General features: G+C 42.5%; 2 protein-coding genes and 1 long non-coding RNA gene across 3 annotated transcripts; 2 read left to right on the top strand and 1 right to left on the bottom strand.

Annotated features, from left to right (window-relative positions):
- Nucleotides 1-1,767: 1,767 nt before the first annotated feature.
- On the top strand, nt 1,768-5,535 carry LOC106578627 (uncharacterized). Its single transcript, XR_001322492.2, has 2 exons — nt 1,768-2,201; nt 4,844-5,535. It is a non-coding gene; the product is annotated as an uncharacterized lncRNA (long non-coding RNA).
- Nucleotides 5,536-8,066: 2,531 nt separating this feature from the next.
- LOC106578507 (aldehyde dehydrogenase, mitochondrial) lies at nt 8,067-21,405 on the top strand. Its single transcript, XM_014157392.2, has 13 exons — nt 8,067-8,352; nt 9,015-9,119; nt 9,716-9,856; nt 14,909-14,988; nt 15,980-16,091; nt 17,456-17,584; nt 17,672-17,785; nt 17,926-18,028; nt 18,860-19,044; nt 19,530-19,694; nt 20,354-20,511; nt 20,650-20,764; nt 20,947-21,405. The coding sequence occupies exons 1-13, from the start codon at nt 8,236-8,238 to the stop codon at nt 20,977-20,979; spliced, it is 1,557 nt and encodes a 518-aa protein (XP_014012867.2). The 5' UTR covers nt 8,067-8,235; the 3' UTR covers nt 20,980-21,405.
- LOC123733900 (taste receptor type 1 member 1-like) lies at nt 21,277-22,731 on the bottom strand. Its single transcript, XM_045712852.1, has 2 exons — nt 22,708-22,731; nt 21,277-22,563 (listed from the first exon to the last, which is right to left on the bottom strand). The coding sequence occupies exons 1-2, from the start codon at nt 22,729-22,731 to the stop codon at nt 21,613-21,615; spliced, it is 975 nt and encodes a 324-aa protein (XP_045568808.1). The 3' UTR covers nt 21,277-21,612.
- Nucleotides 22,732-22,744: the final 13 nt, after the last annotated feature.

The following is a 22,744-nucleotide window of genomic DNA, read 5'->3' as shown; positions in this document are numbered from 1 at the left end:
CCAGCTTGACACAACTGTGGGAAGCATTGGAGTCAACATGGGCCAGCATCCCCGTGGAACGCTTTCAACACCTTGTAGAGTCCATGCCTTGACGAATTGAGGCTGTTCTGAGGGCAAAAGGGGGTGTAACTCAATATTAGGAAGGTGTTCCTAATGTTTGTACACTCAGTGTAGTTGCCCCACTATGCAGAGCACTGCTGTCAAAATCCAGTCAAATCAATCAAATCAAGTTTTAAATGTCACAAGAGGAATAAAATACAAAATAATGAAGCTATATACAGGGAGTACCAGAAACATAACACTGTGCATGGGTACGAGGTATTTGCATTTATGTACATAAAGGCAGGGGTAGAGTGACTAGGCATCACATTAGCAGAAGCTGAATGATCTCTAGAGGTCCCGTCCATGGTCCTCCTAGTTCAAGTTCAGTTACAGTTCCACACCTCTGTCCCACCTTCCCACATAGGAACCTTGGGCACCCTGGGCTACTGCTTCAGCCTTGAACCAGCACCCTTGTCTGGGGTGGAGTGAAACAACTTGTTCCTGGCCGTAGATACAGCAGATAGATGATTACCATGCCTCAAGGATTACCATACCTAGCCGAATGTAGTACTAAGATTTATTAAATATTGGCAGGGTGTGCTGTTTTGAAGCCACCGCACAGCCATTTTAATGCTATAAAATTAATTTATTAATGTCTACATTTGTTTTCGACAAGTATATTCTATTGCAGACACCATAATGCATACTTTTAAATTATATTAAGTGAACTGAACCTGAAAATTCTAAATCAAAATATAAAACAATATTCCTGAAAGCATTTTATTTTTATTTTTTACAAATGTTACTGCCCCCACTACAACAAATAAATACTTCAATACATGTCATTTTGTCCTTGAAACATTTTTTGAAATATAGTATAATTCCATTAATTCCTATGGAGGACTGCTCCTTCTGGGGAGTACCAATATGGTAGCCAGTAGCTTCAAAGCCTCTCATTGGCCACTACATAGCATTAGGAATTCAGGGTTTATACACATCATTGTCTACTAAGGCCTTGCTGATCACACAGCCACACAATGAGTCTCAACAGAGCTTTGCAGGTTTTTTTCAGGAAGCTGATAAAGCATGGGCACACACACCTGTCTTATCTATCCTTATCTAACTCACTTTATTGTGCTGGCAGGCCAGATCCTGTTTCATGGGTAAACATTTGTCTTTTTTAAACAGTCTGACGTTATACCCCACTATTAAAAAGGCACTGCCTCTGAAATATGGCTGCACAGTTCTCTAGTCATGGTTCACATGGTTCATATTCACTAATCAATGGGTTGGTTGTTTAGCAACAACACTGACGTGTGCTCAACTATGGGACAAAAAAGATGGGGTTGGCTTAGAATTTTCACAGCATATAAACACATTTTGGTCTCCAATGTTTATTGAAAACAAATAGGCATACATTTGCACAATGAGCACTATTTGTCTCTCAAAACATACACTACAGTTCAAAAGTTTGGAGTCACTTAGAAATGTCCATTAAAATAACATCAAATTGATCAGAAATAAAGTGTAGACATTGTCAATGTTGTAAATGACTATTGTAGCTGGAAATGGCTGATTTTTAATGGAATATCTACGTAGGTGTACAGAGGCCCATTATCAGCAACCATCACTCCTGTGTTCCAATGGCACATTGTGTTAGCTAATCCAGGTTTATCATTTTAAAAGTGTTGGCATGTGGACTAATATGTTGTTGAATTGTGTTCTTACACTGGTACAGTCATGCCCTATGAGAGATGTATGACTGCGCATGTGCGAAAATAAATAAAGTGCATTTTCCCCCGTTCTGGTTAAAACACCAATGATGAACATGTGTGTTTATTCCTCCGTTAAGTAAACCGGTATTCCTGTCCTGAAGATGTCAGCACCAACAGGTTATGGGCCCAGGAGGGAACATGGAAGCCGATGGAATAGATTATATTTCGACGGAGATGAAAAAAACTACGAGTTATGGGAGACAAAGTTTTTGGGGCACTTGCGTTTGCTTGGGCTAAAGGCCGCCATATTGAGCGTGGATGAAGATGAAGAAGACGGAGAGAAAAATGAAGAAGCCTACGCCGAATTGATACAGGTTTTGGATGATAAAAGTCTTTCCCTGATAATGAGAGAAGCAGCAGATGATGGGAGAAACATGTGTTGAGGTACTTGAAGGGAACAATGAATCAGGAGTTGTGTTACAAAAAGGGGGTGGAAAAACTCAACCTCGTAGCATATAGTGATGCTGATTGGGCAGCAGATCAAAGTGACAGACGAAGCATAACAGGGTATTGTTTTAGTTTAACTAAATGTGGACCTGTCATTTCATGGAGGTCTAAGAAGCAGCCAACAGTAGCTTTATCTACATGTGAAGCAGAGTACATGGCACTGGCTGCTACTACACAAGAAAGTTTGTACCTTGTACAGTTATTGGGCGAGATGGATAGTGAGTGCCAATATACACCAGTAACAATCTTTGAAGATAACCAAGGTGCAATTGCTCTGTCAAAGAACCCAGTATGTCGTCAGAGATGTAAACATGTCGACATCAGATATCATTTCATTCGATCTGCACTCAGTGATGGTAAAATAAGTATTGAATATTGTCCAACGGCAGACATGGCTGCAGATGTTTTGACTAAACCTGTAACGAAGTTCAAAAATGAAAAATTCTTGGGTTACATGTTTGGAATATAAACTGACATTTGTGAGATGAATAACTGTAAGCTAAATGTGTTGATAAAGTTAGGTTGAATACGACTTGTACAGTATAAGAGCAAGTGGGGGTGTTGGCATGTGGACTAATATGTTGTTGAATTGTGTTCTTACACTGGTACAGTCATGCCCTATGAGAGATGTATGACTGCGCATGTGCGAAAATAAATAAAGTGCATTTTCCCCCGTTCTGGTTGAAATACCAATGATGAACATGTGTGTTTATTCCTCCGTTAAGTAAACCGGTATTCCTGTCCTGAAGATGTCAGCACCAACAAAAAGGCTAATTGATCATTAGAAAACCCTTCTGCAATTATGTTAGCACAGCTGAAAACACCTCCACGAAGGTTTTCTCCAACTCTAACTGCCGCTGTTCTCGTTCTTTTTCTTTTTCTGCCTCAATTTTACACATCTCCAACTGGAGATTCTCTCGCCTAATTTGGGCTCTCTTTTCCGCCTCCAGTTGGAACTGTATCGAACGGACATCCCTCCTGGCATCACCGGTTGACAGTGGGGAGAGGGGATCAAACCGGGCAATGTGGCTGGAGCTTTAGCCTCGCCCTCAGACACCGACGGGCTTACCGGAGCCACAACATCCCTTACAGGGGTAGTAGGCTCAGGCAGCGGTAACACAAGCACCTGCTCTTCTAAAAAAACATTTAACACCAGGTTTTTAACCTCCGCCTTAACTAAACTGTGCGAAATAGACAATGAATAATGGTCTGCCAAGGTCATTAAATCAATTTTACGATATTTGTCAAACACCTCCCACGAAGGTTTATCCAAAAAGGATTTCACATCAAAAGTAGCCATCTTAAACTACTACACCAAAACACAAGAGCCAACCAATAGCAAACAATAATGATATGACGCTCAACACTGAACTAACCACTATAACAATCTGCATGAGCGGCATGGGTGTCAGTAATGACAAATCCCGGATGAGCCCCCACTTATGTTACGAATACTCTTTGGCCCTGCAGTCTAGGGGGGATGGCAACGAGACACGTAACATAAATCATGCAAATTTATAATAGTTAAAAAGTAACAGTGAGAACTAATAACCACAGACAAATTAAGTTTACCGTCAAACTCTATAGGTTTATTGCTAAACACACGGTAATGGGGTGTGAGAAAAGGGGCTGAGCTGGGCCCAAGCAAAGAAACAATAATCCAAAAACACCCCTAAGCTAGTCTAGCCTACTTCAATAACAGCTAGCTAACTAACCAAAAATACAGTGGGTGGTCCGCCCAGTTCTAACTAGGGTACTTAGACAAAGTATTCCTACGGGTAATGTATGCCAATGGGCGACTTGTCTTGGTACCCCCTTTTCCCACCAACAAACAAACAGTCAACACTTTAACCAAAAACAATACTCACAGGCTGACGGACAAAGTGACATGTAGTTGCAATGAGAGAGAGGGCCGTCTTCCTACGGCCCTACAGACCGCAGAGGCCCTGTTTACACACGTCTTCCGGCACTATGGGGTGCCTGAGGACATAGTTTCTGATCGGGGTCCCCAGTTTACGTCCCGGGTATGGAGGGCATTTATGGAGCGTCTGGGGGTCTCAATCAGCCTGACCTCGGGTTTTCACCCCGAGAGTAATGGGCAGGTGGAAAGAGTTGGTACCAGGACCGGCCAGGTGAGTGGGCGAGGTTTGTCCCATGGGCCGAGATGGCCCAGAATTCGCTCCGCACTCTTCCACTAACATGTCACCGTTTCAGTGCGTGTTGGGTTATCAGCCGGTCCTGGTACCATGGCATCAGAGCCAGACCAAAGTTCCTGCGGTGGAGGAATGGGTGCAGAGCTCAAAGGAGACCTGGAGAGCCGTCCAGGAGTCTCTTAAACGGGCTGGTGGGCGGCAGAAGGTGAGCGCTGACCGCCACCGTAGTAAGGCTCCAGTGTTCGCGCCGGGGTACCGGGTCTGGCTCTCGACCCGAAACCTGTCCCTCCGCCTGCCCTACCGGAAGCTGGGCCCACGGTTTGTAGGGCCATTTAAAGTCCTGAGGAGAATAAACGAGGTATGTTATAGGTTACAGCTTCCCCCTTACTATCGTATTAACCCCTCGTTTCATGTATCTCTCCTCAGGCCGGTGGTAGCTGGTCCACTGCAGGACGCTGAGGTGCGGGAGGTCCCTCCGCCCCCCCTGGGCATCGAGGGGGCACCGGTGTATACTGTACGGTCTATCCTGGATTCCAGGCGTCGGATGGGGGGCCTGCAGTACCTCGTGGATTGGGAGGGGTACGGTCCAGAGGAGAGGTGCTGGGTACCGAGGGGGAACATCTTGGACCCATCCTTGTTGAGTGAGTTCCACAACCGCCGTCCGGATCGCCCTGCGCCTCGTCCTCCGGGTCGTCCTCAAGGCCGGCGTCGGCACACTGCGGGAGCCGCGCGTCGGGGGGGGGTGGGGTACTGTCACGACTTCCACCGAAGGTGGCTCCTCTCCCTGTTCGGGCGGCGCTCGGCGGTCGTCGTCACCGGTCTATTAGCTGCCACAGATCCTTTTTTCCTTTTCGTTTGATCATGTCTGTTTTGATTGTTCACTCACCTGTGTCTTGTTTAGGTTGTTTTAGTTTGGGTATTTATTCTCGCCCTACCCACTCTGTTTCGTTCGGGTTTGTTGGCGTTTCCCTGTCTGTTATTTTGGGTGACGTTAGTTTGTTCATTTTATTTCATTCAGGTGTTTTCACTAGTATTTTGTCTTAGTGGATTTAAGGACTTATTTTGTTCGGTACCTGTATGTTTTTGGATGAACTTTATTAAATACGCTTTTCTACGTATTTACTCCTCTCCTGCGCCTGACTTCCACACCCACCACTCGTAGAGAGAACTGACAGTTGTCCTGATTTAAAGAAGCAATAAAAATGGCCTTCTTTAGACTAGTTGAGTATCTAGAGCATCAGCATCAGTAGACACTCTAATGTACTTGTCCTCTTGCTCAGTTGTGCACCGGGGCCTCCCACTCTTTCTATTCTGGTTAGAGCCAGTTTGCTGTGTTCTGTGAAGGGAGTAGTACACAGCGTTGTATGAGATCTTCAATTTCTTGGCAATTTCTTGCATGGAATAGCCTTAATTTCTCAGAACAAGCATAGACTGACGAGTTTCAGGAGAAAGATCTTTGTTTGTAGCCATTTTGAGCCTGTAATCGAACCCAGAAATGCTTAAGCTCCAGATACTTAACTAGTCTAAAGGCCAGTTTTATTGCTTTTTTAATCAGGACACGTTGGAGCCTATAGGCTATAGACTATGGATCATTTGATTGAGACCACACTAAATTGCCTATAGATTGGTTAGCTGACAACTTCACAAAAACAATGTGCATGTTCACTCCCTTAATGGGGCAGAAGTTTGTGAGTTGTTGTGGTTCCTCGATGGCCAGACAGCTAGCAACAATGACAAAAAACTGCCATGTGGGGAATCGTAAGTGGCTCGTTTCAGCTAGTTTCATCTTGTTCTTGATACCATATCTTGTTTTGAGGTGTTTTGACTGATTTCCTGTCAATGCTAATATGGCTATAATTCGCTAGCTAGCTAACCAACAACTGTAATGATGTATTTGAGAGACAACAAGTGCTCATTGTGCAAATGTATTTGTTTTCAATAAACATTGGAGACTATATATATTTTACATGTCACCAATCTAAGCCAACCCTGTTTTGCCCTATAGTTGCGCATGCGTCCTTGATATTGCATGACCAGCTAAGAATCAGAGGTGAGGGGCTGCACTTTGCACACATTGATAGGCTACATATAACCTAATAAGCAACAAATTCTAAAACAATGAGAAATATTGAAATCTAATCGATTACAAATTACATGACCCTTCCCTGGACTAGATTTAAAAAATACTAAACCCTCCCCCATTTTCCTATAAGTAAACATTCTGTAAATTCTGATCCATCCCTAACCTGCCCATTGTTTTCGTGACATTGTCAGCTAACCCAGCTGTAGCCCAAAGGCTGGCAGGTGGTGATATTGAGTCGTTTCATTTTACCATCCAAAGGGAATGCATGTAGCCGGTTAAACACTTGTATCCCCGTGGACCGCTTCATACTTTAAACATTCATCATTCAGGCTGCAAAATTGTCAATTTCCTCCTTAACTCGATTTAATGGTGAGAAGGTGGAAAAAAACAGGGAAAATAAGCATACTTAATGAAACACCATTTTCCACCACTATGCTAGAGCGGCTAATGCTTCTTCATGATGTTGCGCCAGCCTTCAGCCAGGGGTAAACAACAGACCGCTGTAACCTGATTAGCTAAACGCCATATGCAACATCTAGGACTAACATTCCTAGGAATTATAGTCACTCTAGTGTGGTGGAGGACGGTAAAACGAAACAATTCAATATCACCATTTGCCGGCCTTTGGACTATGGTCGATGTAGGCGATAGACTACTTTTCTGTGGAATGAGCAGTGGTGGTAAAGTACCCAATTGTCATACTTTAGTAAAAGTAAAGATACATGAATAGAAAATGACTCAAGTAAAAGTGAAAGTCACCCAGTAAAATTCTACTTAAGTATAAAAGTATTTTGTTTTAAATATACAGTACTTAAGTATACAAAAGTAAATGTAATTGCTAAAATATACTTAAGTATCAAAAGTAAAATAAAAAGTAAAAATAATTTCAATTTCCTTAGATTAAGAAAACCAGACGACACAATATTTGTGTTTTTTAAATTTATGGATAGCCAAGGGCACACTCCTACACTCAGGCATCATTTACAAATGATGGATTTGTGTTTCGTGAGTCCACCAGAACAGAGGCAGGAGATGACGAGGGATGTTATCTTGATAAGTGTGTGAAATGGACCATTTTCATGTCCTGGTAAGCATTCAAAATGTTACGAGTACTTTTGGGTGTCAGCTAAAATGTGTGGAGTAAAAAAGTAAATTATTTTCTTTAGGAATGTATTGAAGTAAAAGTAAAATTGTCAAAAATATAAACAGTAAAGTACAGCCCCCCCAACGACAACAAAAATATATAATTATACTTAAGTAGCACTTTAAGGTATTTTTACTTAAGTACTTTACACCACTGCAAATGAGGGTGTGCATAACCTGTCTGCTTGTTTTTGGTCATGATTTCTTGTGTTGAAAATGTTCCCTCATTTACAATATTGCTTTGTAAATGTTTCCCCTACCTTGGTCGAATTGTTTATTCTCAATTCTTTTGGGTTTTGGGGAGGCTGTTGCAAAGATGATGTGAAGTATTGTAACAAAATGTGTTTTTGAGGTCTGATTTGCTATTTTTAATTTTATTTATGTAATGTTTTCCACCAATGTTTTCCTCTTTATGAATTTGAGATGATGCAGGCGCTATAGCCTACATTTCACTTTGGAAACGTAATCTAAGGAAGGCTCTACTGCGCATGCTCTTGGGGGCGGGTGACAGATGACGGTCGACTCCACTGTACAATACTTTGTGAAAGCCCGCTCTCCTGGTTGACAAACACGTTTTTGTTGAAGAAGCACGATGCTCCGAATTGTGTTATCCCGAATTTTGCCTCGAATCTCTGGCATTTCGAATTGTCAGTATTCCGCGGCCGCCATTCCGGTTCCAAGCGCACATCCCGAAGTCCATTACAACAAGGTAAGCGATAAGCATTCACAACATGTGAATGACATGTTGAGTAGCTATTATCATTGTTGCACACGACTGAAATGATCGGTTTAGTGTATTTCTGTCATGTGCAATTCATTGCAAGGCAACTAGGCATACGTGAGAATTGCAATATCTTTTGGACTCGATGCATTTTTTTATTGTTGCTTGACTAGCTAGCCTACTTGTTTATAACTCTTGTTGACATTAAAACACTTGACCTGATTGAACCTTGTGAGAACGTACTTATCCGATACATTAGGTCAACTGAATTACATATACACTAGATAATTGTTGGGTATGATGGTGTAATGCAAAACTGTAATGTGGCAGACAGCCAGAAGCCTTCCTGGGTTGCATTAATAAAACGTTTTCATAGACAGCCACAACGCACATAATGTACATGCATGTGTTTCTGCTAAATTTATTTGGGGGAATTTATAAAGAGATTTCTATACCATTGCAATATTATCTCAGAGACTATCTTACAATACTGCACAAATAAAAACTGAAGGGAAGTAATGGGATGCAACTGGACAATACAGTGTTTATACTGGCTCCCAATTTATTTTAATTCCGTTGGATCAAAGAGTTGTGATAACATCTGTAATCTAAACATAGAGCCTAATCAAATCTCCTCTGTCTCATTACAGCTGTTCATCAATAACGAGTGGCAGGATGCCGTCAGCAAGAGGTCCTTCCCCACCATCAACCCAGCCACAGGAGAGGTCATCTGTCAGGTGGCTGAGGCAGACAAGGTCAGTGGCTGGAACTGCCTTGAAACCTGGCCCTGTTCTGTCTAATTACAAGACTTACATCCTCGGTTCCTTGGAGTAATCACTGATCCAATATAATTGGATCGGTGAAAGCAGGGGTTCCACTAGCCTACATAGCTTGGACCTATGCAGTCGTAATGACTGTCTCAAGGAAGGGAGGAAGGAAGACGGCATTTTCAAAGCATTTGAACACTGTTTCTGTATTCAACAACACTACATCCTTGGCATGCTAAGACAACGAAGTTGCCTGAAGCAGAAACATGACAATTAGGTGTGGTAGGAGGACGAGAGGGTAAAATAACCAGGGGAAAAGTTAACCGTAACAACAGGTGTAATTAGAGCACAGTCTTGTAGAGGCCAGGTGTGTGACTGTCGTAATTGAATTACTCGATAAGTACTTTTTTAAAATGATGCCTGATGATCTAAGGGTTGAAACGTTGTTGTAAATTAATATCACCTACGAGCATGAGCAGCAGTGTGCGGCGTCATTTCTATTTTCCATTTTGTAAATGATATTATCTCATATTTATTTTCATCTCCCTCTGTTTTCCCTCTGGCCTCCTTCTCCCTCTTTCCAGGCAGATGTGGACAAGGCTGTGAAGGCTGCCAGGGAGGCCTTCAGGTTTGGGTCACCATGGCGACGCATGGACGCGTCGGACCGCGGGCTGCTCCTGAGCCGGCTGGCAGACGCAATCGAGAGGGACACAGCCTACCTAGCGGTCAGTGACGCCGTCCCATTACTGCTGGTCAACGGAAATAAATGATTAACCTAAAGTGGTGTTATGAGCGGCTAATTAGATGCACAACATTCCTGGTCTGGCACTCATGCCAAAGAAAGCAAAGTTGTTTGGATTGTATTAGAGTTTACTTGTGTGGCACTGGCACAGTGCTTTGTCTGATGACAAATGTTACCTTCCAGTGGTGGAAACATTTTACCCAGAAATATTATCTTTAAAAAAATGTATGTTCATCTAGATTTATTTGGCTTGTAAACAGCAGCACCATATTTTGCAGAGTCACTGTGTTAGTCCTGTATTCCACAGATTGCTGACCTAAGCAGCACCCCCACTGAAGTCACATGGCAGAGATAGAGACGCAGGGTCATGGCTAGGTCACATGATCAACACTGAGAAACTGCAGTGGAAGTGGTGTAATATAATTCCTTAGTGCTGCTCTTCCAAGACATACACAAAGCATATTTGTTGATGTTATGCTACAGGTTTTGCTTGTTTGGTGAAAGTAATAGGGGAAAGGCTATTGTGGTGAAAGGGTTTCGCTGGGCTTGTTTTGATAAAAGAGTGAACGGCCTCAGCACAGGACGCTGCCTTACTTTGCCTGGTAAATGAGGCCCTGCTAAAATCAGATTTCCTTTTGTTTACGCAAGGGATTGGTTCTTGGAGAGAGAAACAAGCTGCTTAGTTCGTGTGTGTGTTACAAGAGAGTAGGATTGTTAGTACAGTATTTAGGTTGGACTTGATTAACTACTGTCAGATTGGCTTATCAGGGGTGCAAGGTCCATCAGGTCTGGACATAGCACTGATTCTGTCCACTGAACCGACTCCACCTACATGTTAAATATGGATATGGTGTGTATGTGAGAGGGAGTCTGTCCAGAGCCAAGCCAGTGACTCGTCAGTACTTGTAAGACTGGCCAATCTGTTTAAGTATGTACAGTCCAATGTGCTCAACATGAACTGTATGTGCCTGTAAATGTTGTATCTAGATACATTTTGTCGTGTGTGTTATGTTGACCACATATACTCTTGTGTTCCCATTTGCCGAGCCAAATAAATGGTCCGTGGACGACGATAATCTTTGATTCACTCTGTTGACGATGAGCTAATTAATTCCCTGGGTTTTGTCTTGCTTGTGCAAGAGTCTCTGTTTTTCAAAATATTGGATTCTAATGTGACCTAACTAAAGTGAGGGTTACTGGTGTTTAACTGGACTCTGAACGGATTAACACCCTGTAGCAGAAAATAGTCCCTGTAATTTGATATGACAATGTTATAGTAAAACATCTGTTTAGCCAATTAGCAGCATGTTACAGAGCCTACCTCTAAATACATACTGTATGCTTCTGTGTACAACACTGGTTATTCATTAGCTTTTTCTAGGAAGGTATAGCAATCTGGCAGTTATTTTTAATTCAAAATTTTTTTATGGGGTAGATAAGCTTTAACATTGCAGATGGCTTCCAGCACACAGTGCCTTCGGAAAGTATTCAGACCCATTGACCTTTCTCACATTTTGTTACGTTACAGCCTTATTCTAAAATTGATTTTAAAAACCGATCTCCTCAATCTACACACAGTACTCCATAATGAAAAAGCAAAACGGGTTTTTAGAAATGTTTGCAAATATATTAACAATAAAAAAAATGAAATATCACATTCACATAAGTATTCAGACACTTTACTCAGTACTTTGTTGAAGCACCTTCGGCAGCGATTACAGCCTCAAGTCTTCTTGGGTATGACGCTACAAGCTTGGCACACCTGTATTTGGGGAGTTTCTCCCATTCTTCCCTGCAGATCATCTCAAGCTCTGTCAGGTTGGATGGGGTGCGTCACTGCAGTTATTTTCAGGTTATTTGTTAGATCGGGTTCAAGTCCGGGCTCTGGCTGGGCCACTCAAGGAAATTCAGAGACTTGTGCCAAAGCCACTCCTGTGTTGTCTTGGCTGTGTGCTTAGGGTCGTTGTCCTGTTGGAAGGTGAACCTTCGGCCCAGTCTGAGGTCCTGAGCGCTCTGGAGCAGGTTTTCATCACGGATCTCTCTGTACATTGCTCCGTTCATCTTTCCCTCGATCCTGATTAGTCTCCCAGTCCCTGCCGCTGAAAAACATCCCCACAGCATGATGCTGCCACCACCATGCTTCACCGTAGGGATGGTATCAGGTTTCCTCCAGATGTGATGCTTGGCATTCAGGCCAAATAGTTCAATCTTGGTTTCATCAGACCAGATAATCTTATTTCTAATGGTCTGAGAGTCCTTTAGGTGCCTTTTGGAAAACTCCAAGCGAGCTGTCATATGCCGACAGACAAGTTCCTTACTTTTCCCTACTTGCCTCATCCATTTTTGCAGTAATGCTGCAATTAGTTGGTTGTAATTTTGTGTAGAGTAGACATTTCTATATATTTTTGTTAGCTGCATGTGTGACAACTCCACCAGTCCTATTTATGATATAATTTACAAAGATTATTCCTTTATTTTTTTATTTTTTTTAATATATTCAATATATTTATGTATTACGAATTGGTATATTTGAGTTTAACCATAATATTTGTTGTATTCTTTTTTTCTGTATTTTCTGGTGGATTCAACTAAAATTGCAACAACTTTCTATGGCTTGTTTAAAAAAAAAAAAAAGGAGATTATTTCATTTTCAAATAACCGAAAGTGAGAGGTTGTAATCTTAATAAAGGGGAAAAGAGCATTCTTGAACATGAGGTGAGACATTCTTACTAATCTGCTAGAGAACCAGTTCGTATTAAGTTTAACTCTTGTATGAATGAAGTCATTAGTGAGAGGTCTAATGCTTTGATATTTAATCATTTCTGCCCTTCGAATTCATATTCATTATATAAATAGGCCTTTTAATTTTGTCTGGCTTGCCGTTCCAAATAAAATTGAATATTTTTTGCTCATGTAATTTAAAAAACAAGTCGCTAGGTGTAGGTAAGCCCATAAGCATATACAGTTGAGGTCAGAAGTTTACATACACTTTGGTTGGAGTCATTAAAACTTGTTTTTTCAACCACTCCACAAATTTCTTGTTAACAAACTATAGTTTTGGCAAGTCGGTTAGGACATCTACTTTCTGCATGACACAAGTAATTTTTCCAACAATTGTTTACAGACAGATTATTTCACTTATAATTCACTGTATTACAATTCCAGTGGGTCAGAAGTTTACATACACTAAGTTGACTGTGCCTTTAAACATCATGGAAAATTCCAGAAAATGATGTCATGGCTTTAGAAGCTTCTAATAGGCTAATTGACATAATTTGAGTCAATTGGGGGTGTACCTGTGGAAGTATTTCAAGGCCTACCTTCATACTCAGTGCCCCTTTGCTTGACATCATGGGAAAATCAAAAGAAATCAGCCAAGACCTCCACAAGTCTGGTTCATCCTTGGGAGCCTGAAGGTACCACATTCATCTGTACAAACAATAGTACGCAAGTATAAACACCATGGGACCACGCAGCTGTCATACCGCTCAGGAAGGAGATGCGTTTTGTCTCCTAGAGATGAATGTACTTTGGTATGAAAAGTGCAAATCAATCCCAGAACAACAGCAAAGTACCTTGTGAAGATGCTGGAGGAAACCGATACAAAAGTATCTATATCCACAGTAAAACAAGGCCTAAATCGACATAACCTGAAAGGCCGCTCAGCAAGGAAGAAGCCACTGCTCCAAAACCGCCATTAAAAATGCCAGACTACGGTATGCAACTGCACATGGAGAAATGTCCTCTGGTCTGATTAAACAAAAATAGAACTGTTTGGCCATAATGACCATCGTTATGTTTGGAGGAAAAGGGGGGAGGCTTGCAAGCCGAAGAACACCGTCCCAATCGTGAAGCACGGGGGTGGCAGCATCATGTTGTGGGGATGCTTTGCTGCAGGAGGGACTGGTGCATTTCACAAAATAGATGGCATCATGAGGCAGGAAAATTATGTGGATATATTGAAGCAACATCTCAAGACGTCAGTCATGAAGTTAAAACTTCGTCGCAAATGGGTCTTCCAAATGGACAATGACCCCAAGAATACTTCCAAAGTTGTGGCAAAATGGCTTAAGGACAACAAAGTCAAGGTATTGGAGTGGCCATCACAAAGCCCTGACCTCAATCCTATAGAACATTCGTGGGCAGAACTAAAAAAGCGTGTGCGAGCAAGGAGGCTTACAAACCTGACTCAGTTACACCAGTTCTGTCAGGAGGAATGGGCCAAAACTCACCCAACTTATTGTGGGAAGCTTGTGGAAGGCTACCCGAAACGCTTGACCCAAGTTAAACAATTTAATGGCAATGTTACCAAATACTAATTGAATGTATATTAACTTCTGACCCACTGGGAATTTGATGAAAGAAATAAAAGCTGAAATAAATCATTCTCTCTACTATTATTCTGACATTTCACATTCTTAAAATAAAGTGGTGACCCAAACTGACCAAAGACAGGGAATTTTTACTTGGATTAAATGTCAGGAATTGTGAAATACTGAGTATAAATGTATTTGGCTAAGGTGTATGTAAACTTCCGACTTCAACTGTAGGTAAACTGGGATATGATTCAAGAGTTTATCAGGTTGATTTTTCCACAAATAGACAGGTATTTTCCTCTCCATGGTAGCAAGATCATATCTATTTTTGCAAACTTTCTGTTAAAATGTATTGTAGTGAGATCATTTTTTTTCTTTCGGGATATGAATACCGAGTATGTCCACATCACCGTCAGACTATTTTATTGGTAAACTACACGGTAATTTAAAAGTTGTATTTTTTTTAGTGATCCAATACGTTATATCATAATTACTTATCATAATTTGGTTTTAATCCAGAGAGGTTAGCAAAAGTATCTAGATCCTCTGAGGCTGTGGAGGGATCCAAATTGTGGATTTAAAAGAACATGAATCATCAGCACCTTTGTTCGACAATGTTACGTAATAGAGAATACAGCCTTGCTACTATCTGTCCTCAATCAAACTTCATTAATTAGGCCATGGTGGAACTCTGACACTTTGACCTTATTTTGCCATAGGAACTGGAGACTCTGGACAATGGGAAGCCCTATGCCGTGTCCTACAGCGTGGACGTGCCCATGGTGGTCAAGTGCCTCAGGTCAGTCACAGTAATATAAATTGCAGTGTGTATGTGTGAGAGCAGTGAAATGAATGCATGCATTTTATCCTTGGGGGATCAGGCTTTCAGCTCGACTGCCGACAGCCTTTGGAATGCCCTCCCAGATCACCTGAAGGCACCACAGACTCTGGGCTCCTTTAAAACGGGCCTAAAAACCTTTCTCTTTAGGAAGGCTTTCTGTTGATAGCTGTGCTCCTTGGTGACCTTGTCCCTTGTCGTGTCAGCTGTGTTCTTTGTCAGTTGCCTTCTAATGTTCTATTTGGTTTTTATTTTATGCACTTTGAGATTATTCTGTGTAATGAAAAGTGCTTTACAAATGTAATACATTATTATTACTTTCTGCAAACCAAAATGTATGAGTTGTCATAAATCTTAAGTGCCAGATGTGGCATTATGCTATATGGTTGAATGTTTGTTACATTTCTAGTGTGTGTGAAGTTGTAGGGCAAGGCAGAGACAGAATGGTGGGAAAGAGAGAGGGGGAAAGAGGGTGAGACTGACTGCGAATTAGTTCTTAGAAGAATGTGACTGCAGACTGCCAAACCTCCCTTATTTGTATTTGATTGGCTGGCACCCAGCACCATGACCTAGACTGCTTACTGTATACTCACTGTGGATCCAATCACTATCTCAATCTACTGCAAGTCTGCTTGTTTACCTTTTAACGGATTGGAAATTGACTTATTTAGAGTTTCCTTCTTTGGGAAAATAAAAAAAAACGAATTTCCCTCTACTCTTGATATCTGAAACTATAGTTTCTGTAGTTCTATTTCATAATAAACATGTATACATGGTAGCCCTACTGAGTCTAGTGTCCTGGTATTTACTGAATATGGAATGTAGTGAGTACTTAAAGCAGTTGAGAAATATTGACACCCCCCATATCCCTTTTGATGTATCTGAAAGGTGTAATATTTTGGAGGATTCTTGAGTGTTTACTGTCTGTCTGTGTGTGCATGTGTGTGCACAGGTACTATGCAGGCTGGGCAGATAAGTGGGAGGGGAAGACCATTCCCATCGATGGAGACTTCTTCTGCTACACCCGCCATGAGCCCATCGGTGTGTGTGGCCAGATCATCCCGGTGAGTGAGTGAAGGAGCTGTTCAGTGGTTAGCGATGGACCTTGATGAATCTTAAACCGTTCAGGGGTTAGGAATGGACCTCCTTGATGAATCTTAAACAACATTCTCAATATACTTCCTCAATAGTTCATATTCAAATTTGGTATTTTTAACCAGCTAACCTGTCACTAGTGTATTTTTTATTTTTTATTTCACCTTTATTTAACCAGGTAGGCCAGTTGAGAACAAGTTCTCATTTACAACTGCGACCTGGCCAAGATAAAGCAAAGCAGTGCGACACAAACAACACAGAGTTAGACATGGGATCAACAAACGTACAGTCAATAACACAATAGAAAAATCTATATACAGTGTGTGCAAATGTAGGAAGGTAAGGCAATAAATAGGCCATAGTGGCGAAATAATTACAATTTAGCATTAACACTGGAGTGATAGATGAGCAGAAGATGAATGTCCAAGTAGAGATACAGGGGTGCAAAGGAACAAAAAAATAAATAACAATATGGGGATGAGGTAGTTGGGTGGGCTTTTTACAGATGGGCTATGTACAGGTACAATTCTCGGTAAGCTGCTCTGACAGCTGATGCTTAAAGTTAGTGAGGGAGATACGAGTCTCCAGCTTCAGTGATTTTTGCAATTCGTTCCAGTCATTGGCAGCAGAGAACTGGAAGGAAAGGTGGCCAAAGGGGGAGTTGGCTTTGGGGATGACCAGTGAAATATACCTGCTGGAGCGCGTGCTACGGGTGGGTGCTGCTATGGTGACCAGTGAGCTGAGATAAGGCGGGGCTTTACCTAGCAAAGACTTATAGATGACCTGGAGCCAGTGGGTTTGGCGACGAATATGAAGCGAGGGCCAACCAACGAGAGCATACAGGTCACAGTGGTGGGTAGTATATGGGGCTTTGGTGACACAACGGATGGCACTGTAATCGACTACATCCAATTTGCTGAGTAGAGTGTTGGAGGCTATTTTGTAAATGACCAGCGTTGCCATTTTGTGGCCCCTTTCCTCTTGCCTGTGAGAGCAGGTGTGTTTGCTCTGTCTGTCATGGTGAAAGAGACTGGGGGTAGAGAGGAATTAAGAGCAGGCAGAGCAGTTTCAGTGAGCTGGCTTCAGGCCCACCAGTCTCATGGTGAAAGAGACTGGGAGGAGGGAGAGGGGTAATTTAAGGCGACACCTTGCTTCCAAAACTTTTTAGGGCTGCAAGGCTGTGTTGTGTAAATATACTGGCAGCCTGGACGTTAATGTGTTGAGTGCATGCATGGATTTATGTCTGTGTACTTTGCACGTGTTTATGCACACGTTTGATATGGTCTGTTTTTACTCTACCGTTCACGCTCTTCCTCTCTCTATCTTCCCTCAGTGGAACTTCCCTCTGCTGATGCAGGCATGGAAGCTGGGGCCAGCTCTGGCTACAGGCAACACTGTGGTGATGAAGGTGGCTGAGCAGACCCCCCTCACTGCCCTGTATGTGGCCAGTCTTATCAAGGAGGTTGGTACACTAATACACACACACATAACACACAAACACACCCTCCTTACCACACTTCTTAAGCCCCCCCCCATCTCTCTCTCTCAGGTTGGTTTCCCTCCAGGTGTGGTGAACATCCTGCCTGGTATGGGTCCATCTGCTGGTTCTGCCATCGCCTCCCACATGGATGTGGATAAGGTGGCTTTCACAGGATCTACTGAGGTGAGACAGACTGCCCATACTTTAGGCATCTCAAAGAACTGAGTCACTGCTTTCAAATGGCCAATGTGTTTTGGTGCATTAGTGTGTGTATGAGAATGAGCCCTGTGCTGTCTAAACAGCTCCATGCTCTATCTGTCCAGGTAGGTCACCTGATCCAGCAGGCATCTGGCTCCAGCAACCTGAAGAAGGTCACTCTGGAGCTGGGAGGAAAGAGCCCCAACATAATCATGTCCGATGCCAACAGTGAGTATGGCTCAAGGCGACTTTACTTTTGGGGTGGGCATCCAGTTAGAAATATCTCAAAAATGGGAACACTTAATTTGGATAGTCTGCTACAGATTATTTAGCAATATCTTAAGAAAAGCGTGGTGTCCGTTTTTATTTATGAAGTATCAATTGCAGCAGGCATCTGCTACTTTTACAACGGACATCTACCAGAGGAGGCTGATGGGATGAGCTATAGGAGGACGGGCTCATTGTAATGACTGGAATGGAATCATTGGAACAGTGTCAAAAATGGTTTCCATATGTTTGACGTGTTTGATACCATTCTGTTTATTCCATTCCAGCATTACAATGAGCCCGTCCTCCTATAGCGCCTCCAACCAGCCTCCTCTGAAATCTACTAAGGCGTGTGCATGTTTGCCTGTGTCTTTATTTGTTTGATTGCGGTTGCTGTGTCTGACTTGGCTGATATGTTTCGACTTGAGGTTCAGCAGTAAATACACCTTCCGCTTCAAGTCAAAACCTTGCTCAGCTATAATGTTGGCACCGCAGTGACAAATGCAGGATATGGCCAGAAAACGTACCTCAATCCAGGGATGGAAGATGTCACTGTACTCCTAATTATCCGACAGAAAATGGTGAAGTTTGAAATAGGCAGTTAAAAAAACTAGCAGTTTTTCATCAGCATGCTAGGCTAGCTAATGCTAAAGCAGCCCATTGGATTCCACAACTCTTCTGGCAGCTACTCACCCCAAGGCCAGGTGTCAATTTCATGGAGTCCAATGCTGCAAAACGTCAAGTGGAAACATATGGGCTATGTATGACTGTGTTCTCTCTCTCTTTCTGCAGTGGCGGAGGCGGTGGAACAGTCCCACTTTGCCCTGTTCTTTAACCAGGGCCAGTGCTGCTGTGCCGGCTCCCGTACATACGTGCAGGACACCATCTATGATGAGTTTATGGAGCGCAGCGTGGAGCGGGCCAAGAGCAGGGTGGTGGGAGACCCCTTCAACATGAAGACTGAGCAGGGACCGCAGGTTACAAATACTGCATGGTGCACAAACACACACCTAGACAAGTAGGAGTTGAAGACGCACACCCAGACGAGTAGAGTAGGAGACGCACACCCAGACGAGTAGAGTAGGAGTAGAAGACGCACACCCAGACGAGTAGAGTAGGAGTAGAAGACGCACACCCAGACGAGTAGAGTAGAAGACGCACACCCAGACGAGTGGAGTAGGAGTTGAAGATGCACACCCAGACGAGTGGAGTAGGAGTTGAAGATGCACACCCAAACATAAGACACTGGATAAAAATAGAAGAGCTGCACACTCTATTGTACTGAAATAACTGGTACCAGCATTTCCAAATGCAGAGCCTTTATCAGAAAACAACTACAAGAACGCATTTGCATTGCATGCATATACACAAGCACTTGTAGTCTGGTTTGGTTTATAGCTCTCTCCCTAACACATGAATAAGGCACCCACTTACGAGCCCTGTAAAACGGTTCCCTATCTAGGTGGATGAGGATCAGTTCAAGAAGATTCTGGGCTACATCAGCAGTGGGAAGCGTGAGGGGGCCAAGCTGATGTGCGGGGGAGGGGTGGCTGCAGACCGTGGCTACTTCATCCAACCAACCATCTTTGGAGATGTCCAGGACGGCATGACCATCGCCCGTGAGGAGGTACAGCAATGCATTGTCATTATTAACAACTTACTCTTCATGAAACTGGCTGTCAAGACTCACCATTTTGGCGCTTGGGGCTGCCTTGACAGAATCCCCCTACTGGCTGTACCCATGAATATGAAAAGAAAAGCCTGTATATTTTGGTTGTCTGAGTATATTCGTGTGGCTATTCTGAAGCTAGAATCCTTAGTTGCTACATTCATTTTTGAACTTGTAAATGAATGATGTATATATACCCATTGATTCTTAAAGAATAGAATGTATAAATGCCTCATGAGCTTAGTTCATACCCTGTCATACCCCATCAGAACCTACAATATAAGCTTGTTTTACTCCAGTGTTTGTAAACAACAAATGTAAACAAACAATGTATAGCCTTAAAACATGATTAAAACTATACATGGGATATCACGGATGGTCAGTCCTTGCATCCATAGCACCGTCTATGAATTTGAGTGGTTACATTTTTCCATCCCTTAGCCTTTTAGCAAAACTGTGGCGAGGAGAACACTTTTGTTTCAATTAAGTATTCAAGCTCTAAGGAAAGTAGCCAGACAAGACCATACATGTGTAACATCTTCTCTTCAGAGAACAGATCTCTTTAAGTTAGAGAGGAGAAATGAATTTAAAGAATCTAACACTTTGTCTGTGTTCAGATCTTTGGGCCGGTGATGCAGATCCTGAAGTTTAAGACTCTGGAGGAGGTGGTCGAGAGAGCCAACGACACAAAGTACGGCCTGGCAGCTGCTGTCTTCACCAAAGACATCGACAAGGCCCACTACATCTCTAGCGGACTTCGCGCCGGCACTGTCTGGTACGCTGATTTCTAGCTTACTTTATTTTACATTATGTCCATTTCTTTCCGTAGTATTAAGGTCCAGAGGTTGGCTGAAGTTGACCCATTTATAATCTGATAATTGTGTATGTGGTTTGTCCATTTCTTTCTCCTAAGGATTAACTGCTATGACGTGTTTGGAGTACAAGCCCCCTTCGGTGGCTACAAATATTCTGGTAACGGTCGTGAGCTGGGAGAGTATGGCCTGGACAACTACACTGAAGTGAAAACGGTAAGGACCCCATAACCACCACAATACTGTAGGATAAAATGTTCAGGCCACATACGTAAATGTATGGCCGCTGTTGCCACGTTACATACGTAATAAACAGCAACATCTCACAAGCAGCTGTATGTATGTTCACAAAATGTGTTAATGTCAATTCTTGAAAACATTTTTATTCTTTACCTCAGGTAACAATCAAGGTCCCTCAGAAAAACTCGTAAAGACGTCTGAATTCTGCCTCCAATCAAGGAAACTAACTGACCAGAGGAAGGCTCTATGGGACTAAATCAGCCTTTATTTTATCACAGAGTCCTCAGTTATTCAGTTGGACTTTAGTGTACTTAGCCTCTGTCCTTATCTCTAACTTCATGCAAACAATTTCCAAACAAGATGAGAAAACAATTACAGGCATGGTGCTGTTAGTTTACACCCAGCTTGTTGTACAGCCTTGTCAAACTTCAACAGCTTATTTTAAGCACTTCATAGAGCATGCCATAATATTTCATAATACTTATTTCAGTCATTATGTTCATCCTGTTTTAATATGGTGAATCCCTGCTACAATGCAGAGTCGTTTTCTACTCTTGTAGAGTGAAAGTGTGAACTTTGAAAGGATTTTGGATAATAAATGCACTTGATACACGCTATTACTTGCTTTGAACCTACTGTCATCTGATTGGACAAACATTAATTGCAAAAGGGTTTTATTAATAGGCAAACAATTAAAAATGCTTTTAAGGAGGAAAACCGTATGGGATTACAAAATATAGATATAGACTGAAAAGAAACAAATCACATAACATAGTAGTGGCAGTTCTAGTGCCACACAAGTCATATGTCTCAACATCTGTACATTATCTAGGTTGAAGTGTGTAACTCTGGATTGCAGTTTGAAAATAGGCTGCTGTATTACGTTCAGGTCTAATGATAATGATATAGCATTTAGGGAAGAAGTAACCAAAGAGTATACCATACAGACTGCACAGCACAGAGAAAGGATTGACGGAGAGTGTGTGCTTTCCTTTGGTAGACAGGTGCACTGTCAGAGAGATGACCCAAGAGATGAAGAAGATCAGCAAGCTGAAAGTGATAGATTTACCCTCGTTGTAGTTTTTGGGCAGGTCAGTTCCCATGTAGGCAAAACTAAAGCATGCAATACCCAGCAAAGCGGCAAACAGTACTATCACATAAAAGATGGGGATGACTCCATATGTGCAATCCAAAATTACCTCGCTATACAATGTTAGCTGATTGGGCCTGGGTCCTTCAATGGCTATCCACAAAATGCACAGAAACAGCATTATGACAGTGGTTGTGATAATAGTGATCCACTGACCACCGTGCTTGACCCAGAAATCATACGCTTTGGGCAGTTTGGCGGCCATTTTGAAGATACAGACAATCTGGAAGGAGCGAACAGCAAGACAGGACAGGCAGGCCACATAGAAGACTATAAACACAGAATTGCGTAAGGTGCAGATGGCCTCTGTGGGTTTGCCGATGTAGAGGAAGACGCTGGAGGAGGACATGGACAAGCAACACAACATGAAGAAGCAGAGCCTCCCACCGGCTGATTTTACCACAGGGGTGTCTAACTTACAAAGGAACAGAACCAAGATGGCCATTGAGATGAGGATGATGGAAATGGCCTGGAACATCAGAAAAATGGCCAACGGAGCATCAGAATGCAGATACTCTATAGAGCGCTTAGTGCATGAGGTACTGCCATTCCTGGCCCACTCATCCTTTTGGCATGCTATGCAGCTGTAGGGATCGGCTGTTGGGAGAGGAAGGGAAGAGAACGTCTGGGTGACAGATTCTAATATGCGTACAGATAACAATTTTTGTCATGTGATTCATAGGTCATAAATGGTGCCAGGTGTTCTTTCTGACTGATTGACCTGTCAAGGAAAAACTCCAGGCAAAAACAAAGTCATGTTGCTCAGTACCTGTGTGGTTGATGTACTTTCCATCAGAGCAGATCTC

This window comes from Salmo salar, chromosome ssa02 (assembly GCF_905237065.1).
Source record: "Salmo salar chromosome ssa02, Ssal_v3.1, whole genome shotgun sequence".
Classification (NCBI taxonomy): Eukaryota; Metazoa; Chordata; class Actinopteri; order Salmoniformes; family Salmonidae; genus Salmo; species Salmo salar.
This window is presented reverse-complemented; position numbering and strand designations above follow the sequence as displayed.

Excerpts from the sequence above, each read along its gene's own strand:
- LOC106578507 (XM_014157392.2), top strand. The coding sequence starts at position 8,236 with ATGCTCCGAATTGTGTTATCCCGAATTTTGCCTCGAATCTCTGGCATT. Across the intron at positions 17,585-17,671 it reads TGGCCAGTCTTATCAAGGAG|GTTGGTTTCCCTCCAGGTGT; the intron begins GTTGGTACACTA and ends TCTCTCTCTCAG. Across the intron at positions 17,786-17,925 it reads CTTTCACAGGATCTACTGAG|GTAGGTCACCTGATCCAGCA; the intron begins GTGAGACAGACT and ends CTATCTGTCCAG.
- LOC123733900 (XM_045712852.1), bottom strand. The coding sequence starts at position 22,731 with ATGGAAAGTACATCAACCACACAG. Across the intron at positions 22,564-22,707 it reads AAAGTACATCAACCACACAG|ACGTTCTCTTCCCTTCCTCT; the intron begins GTACTGAGCAAC and ends TCTGTCACCCAG.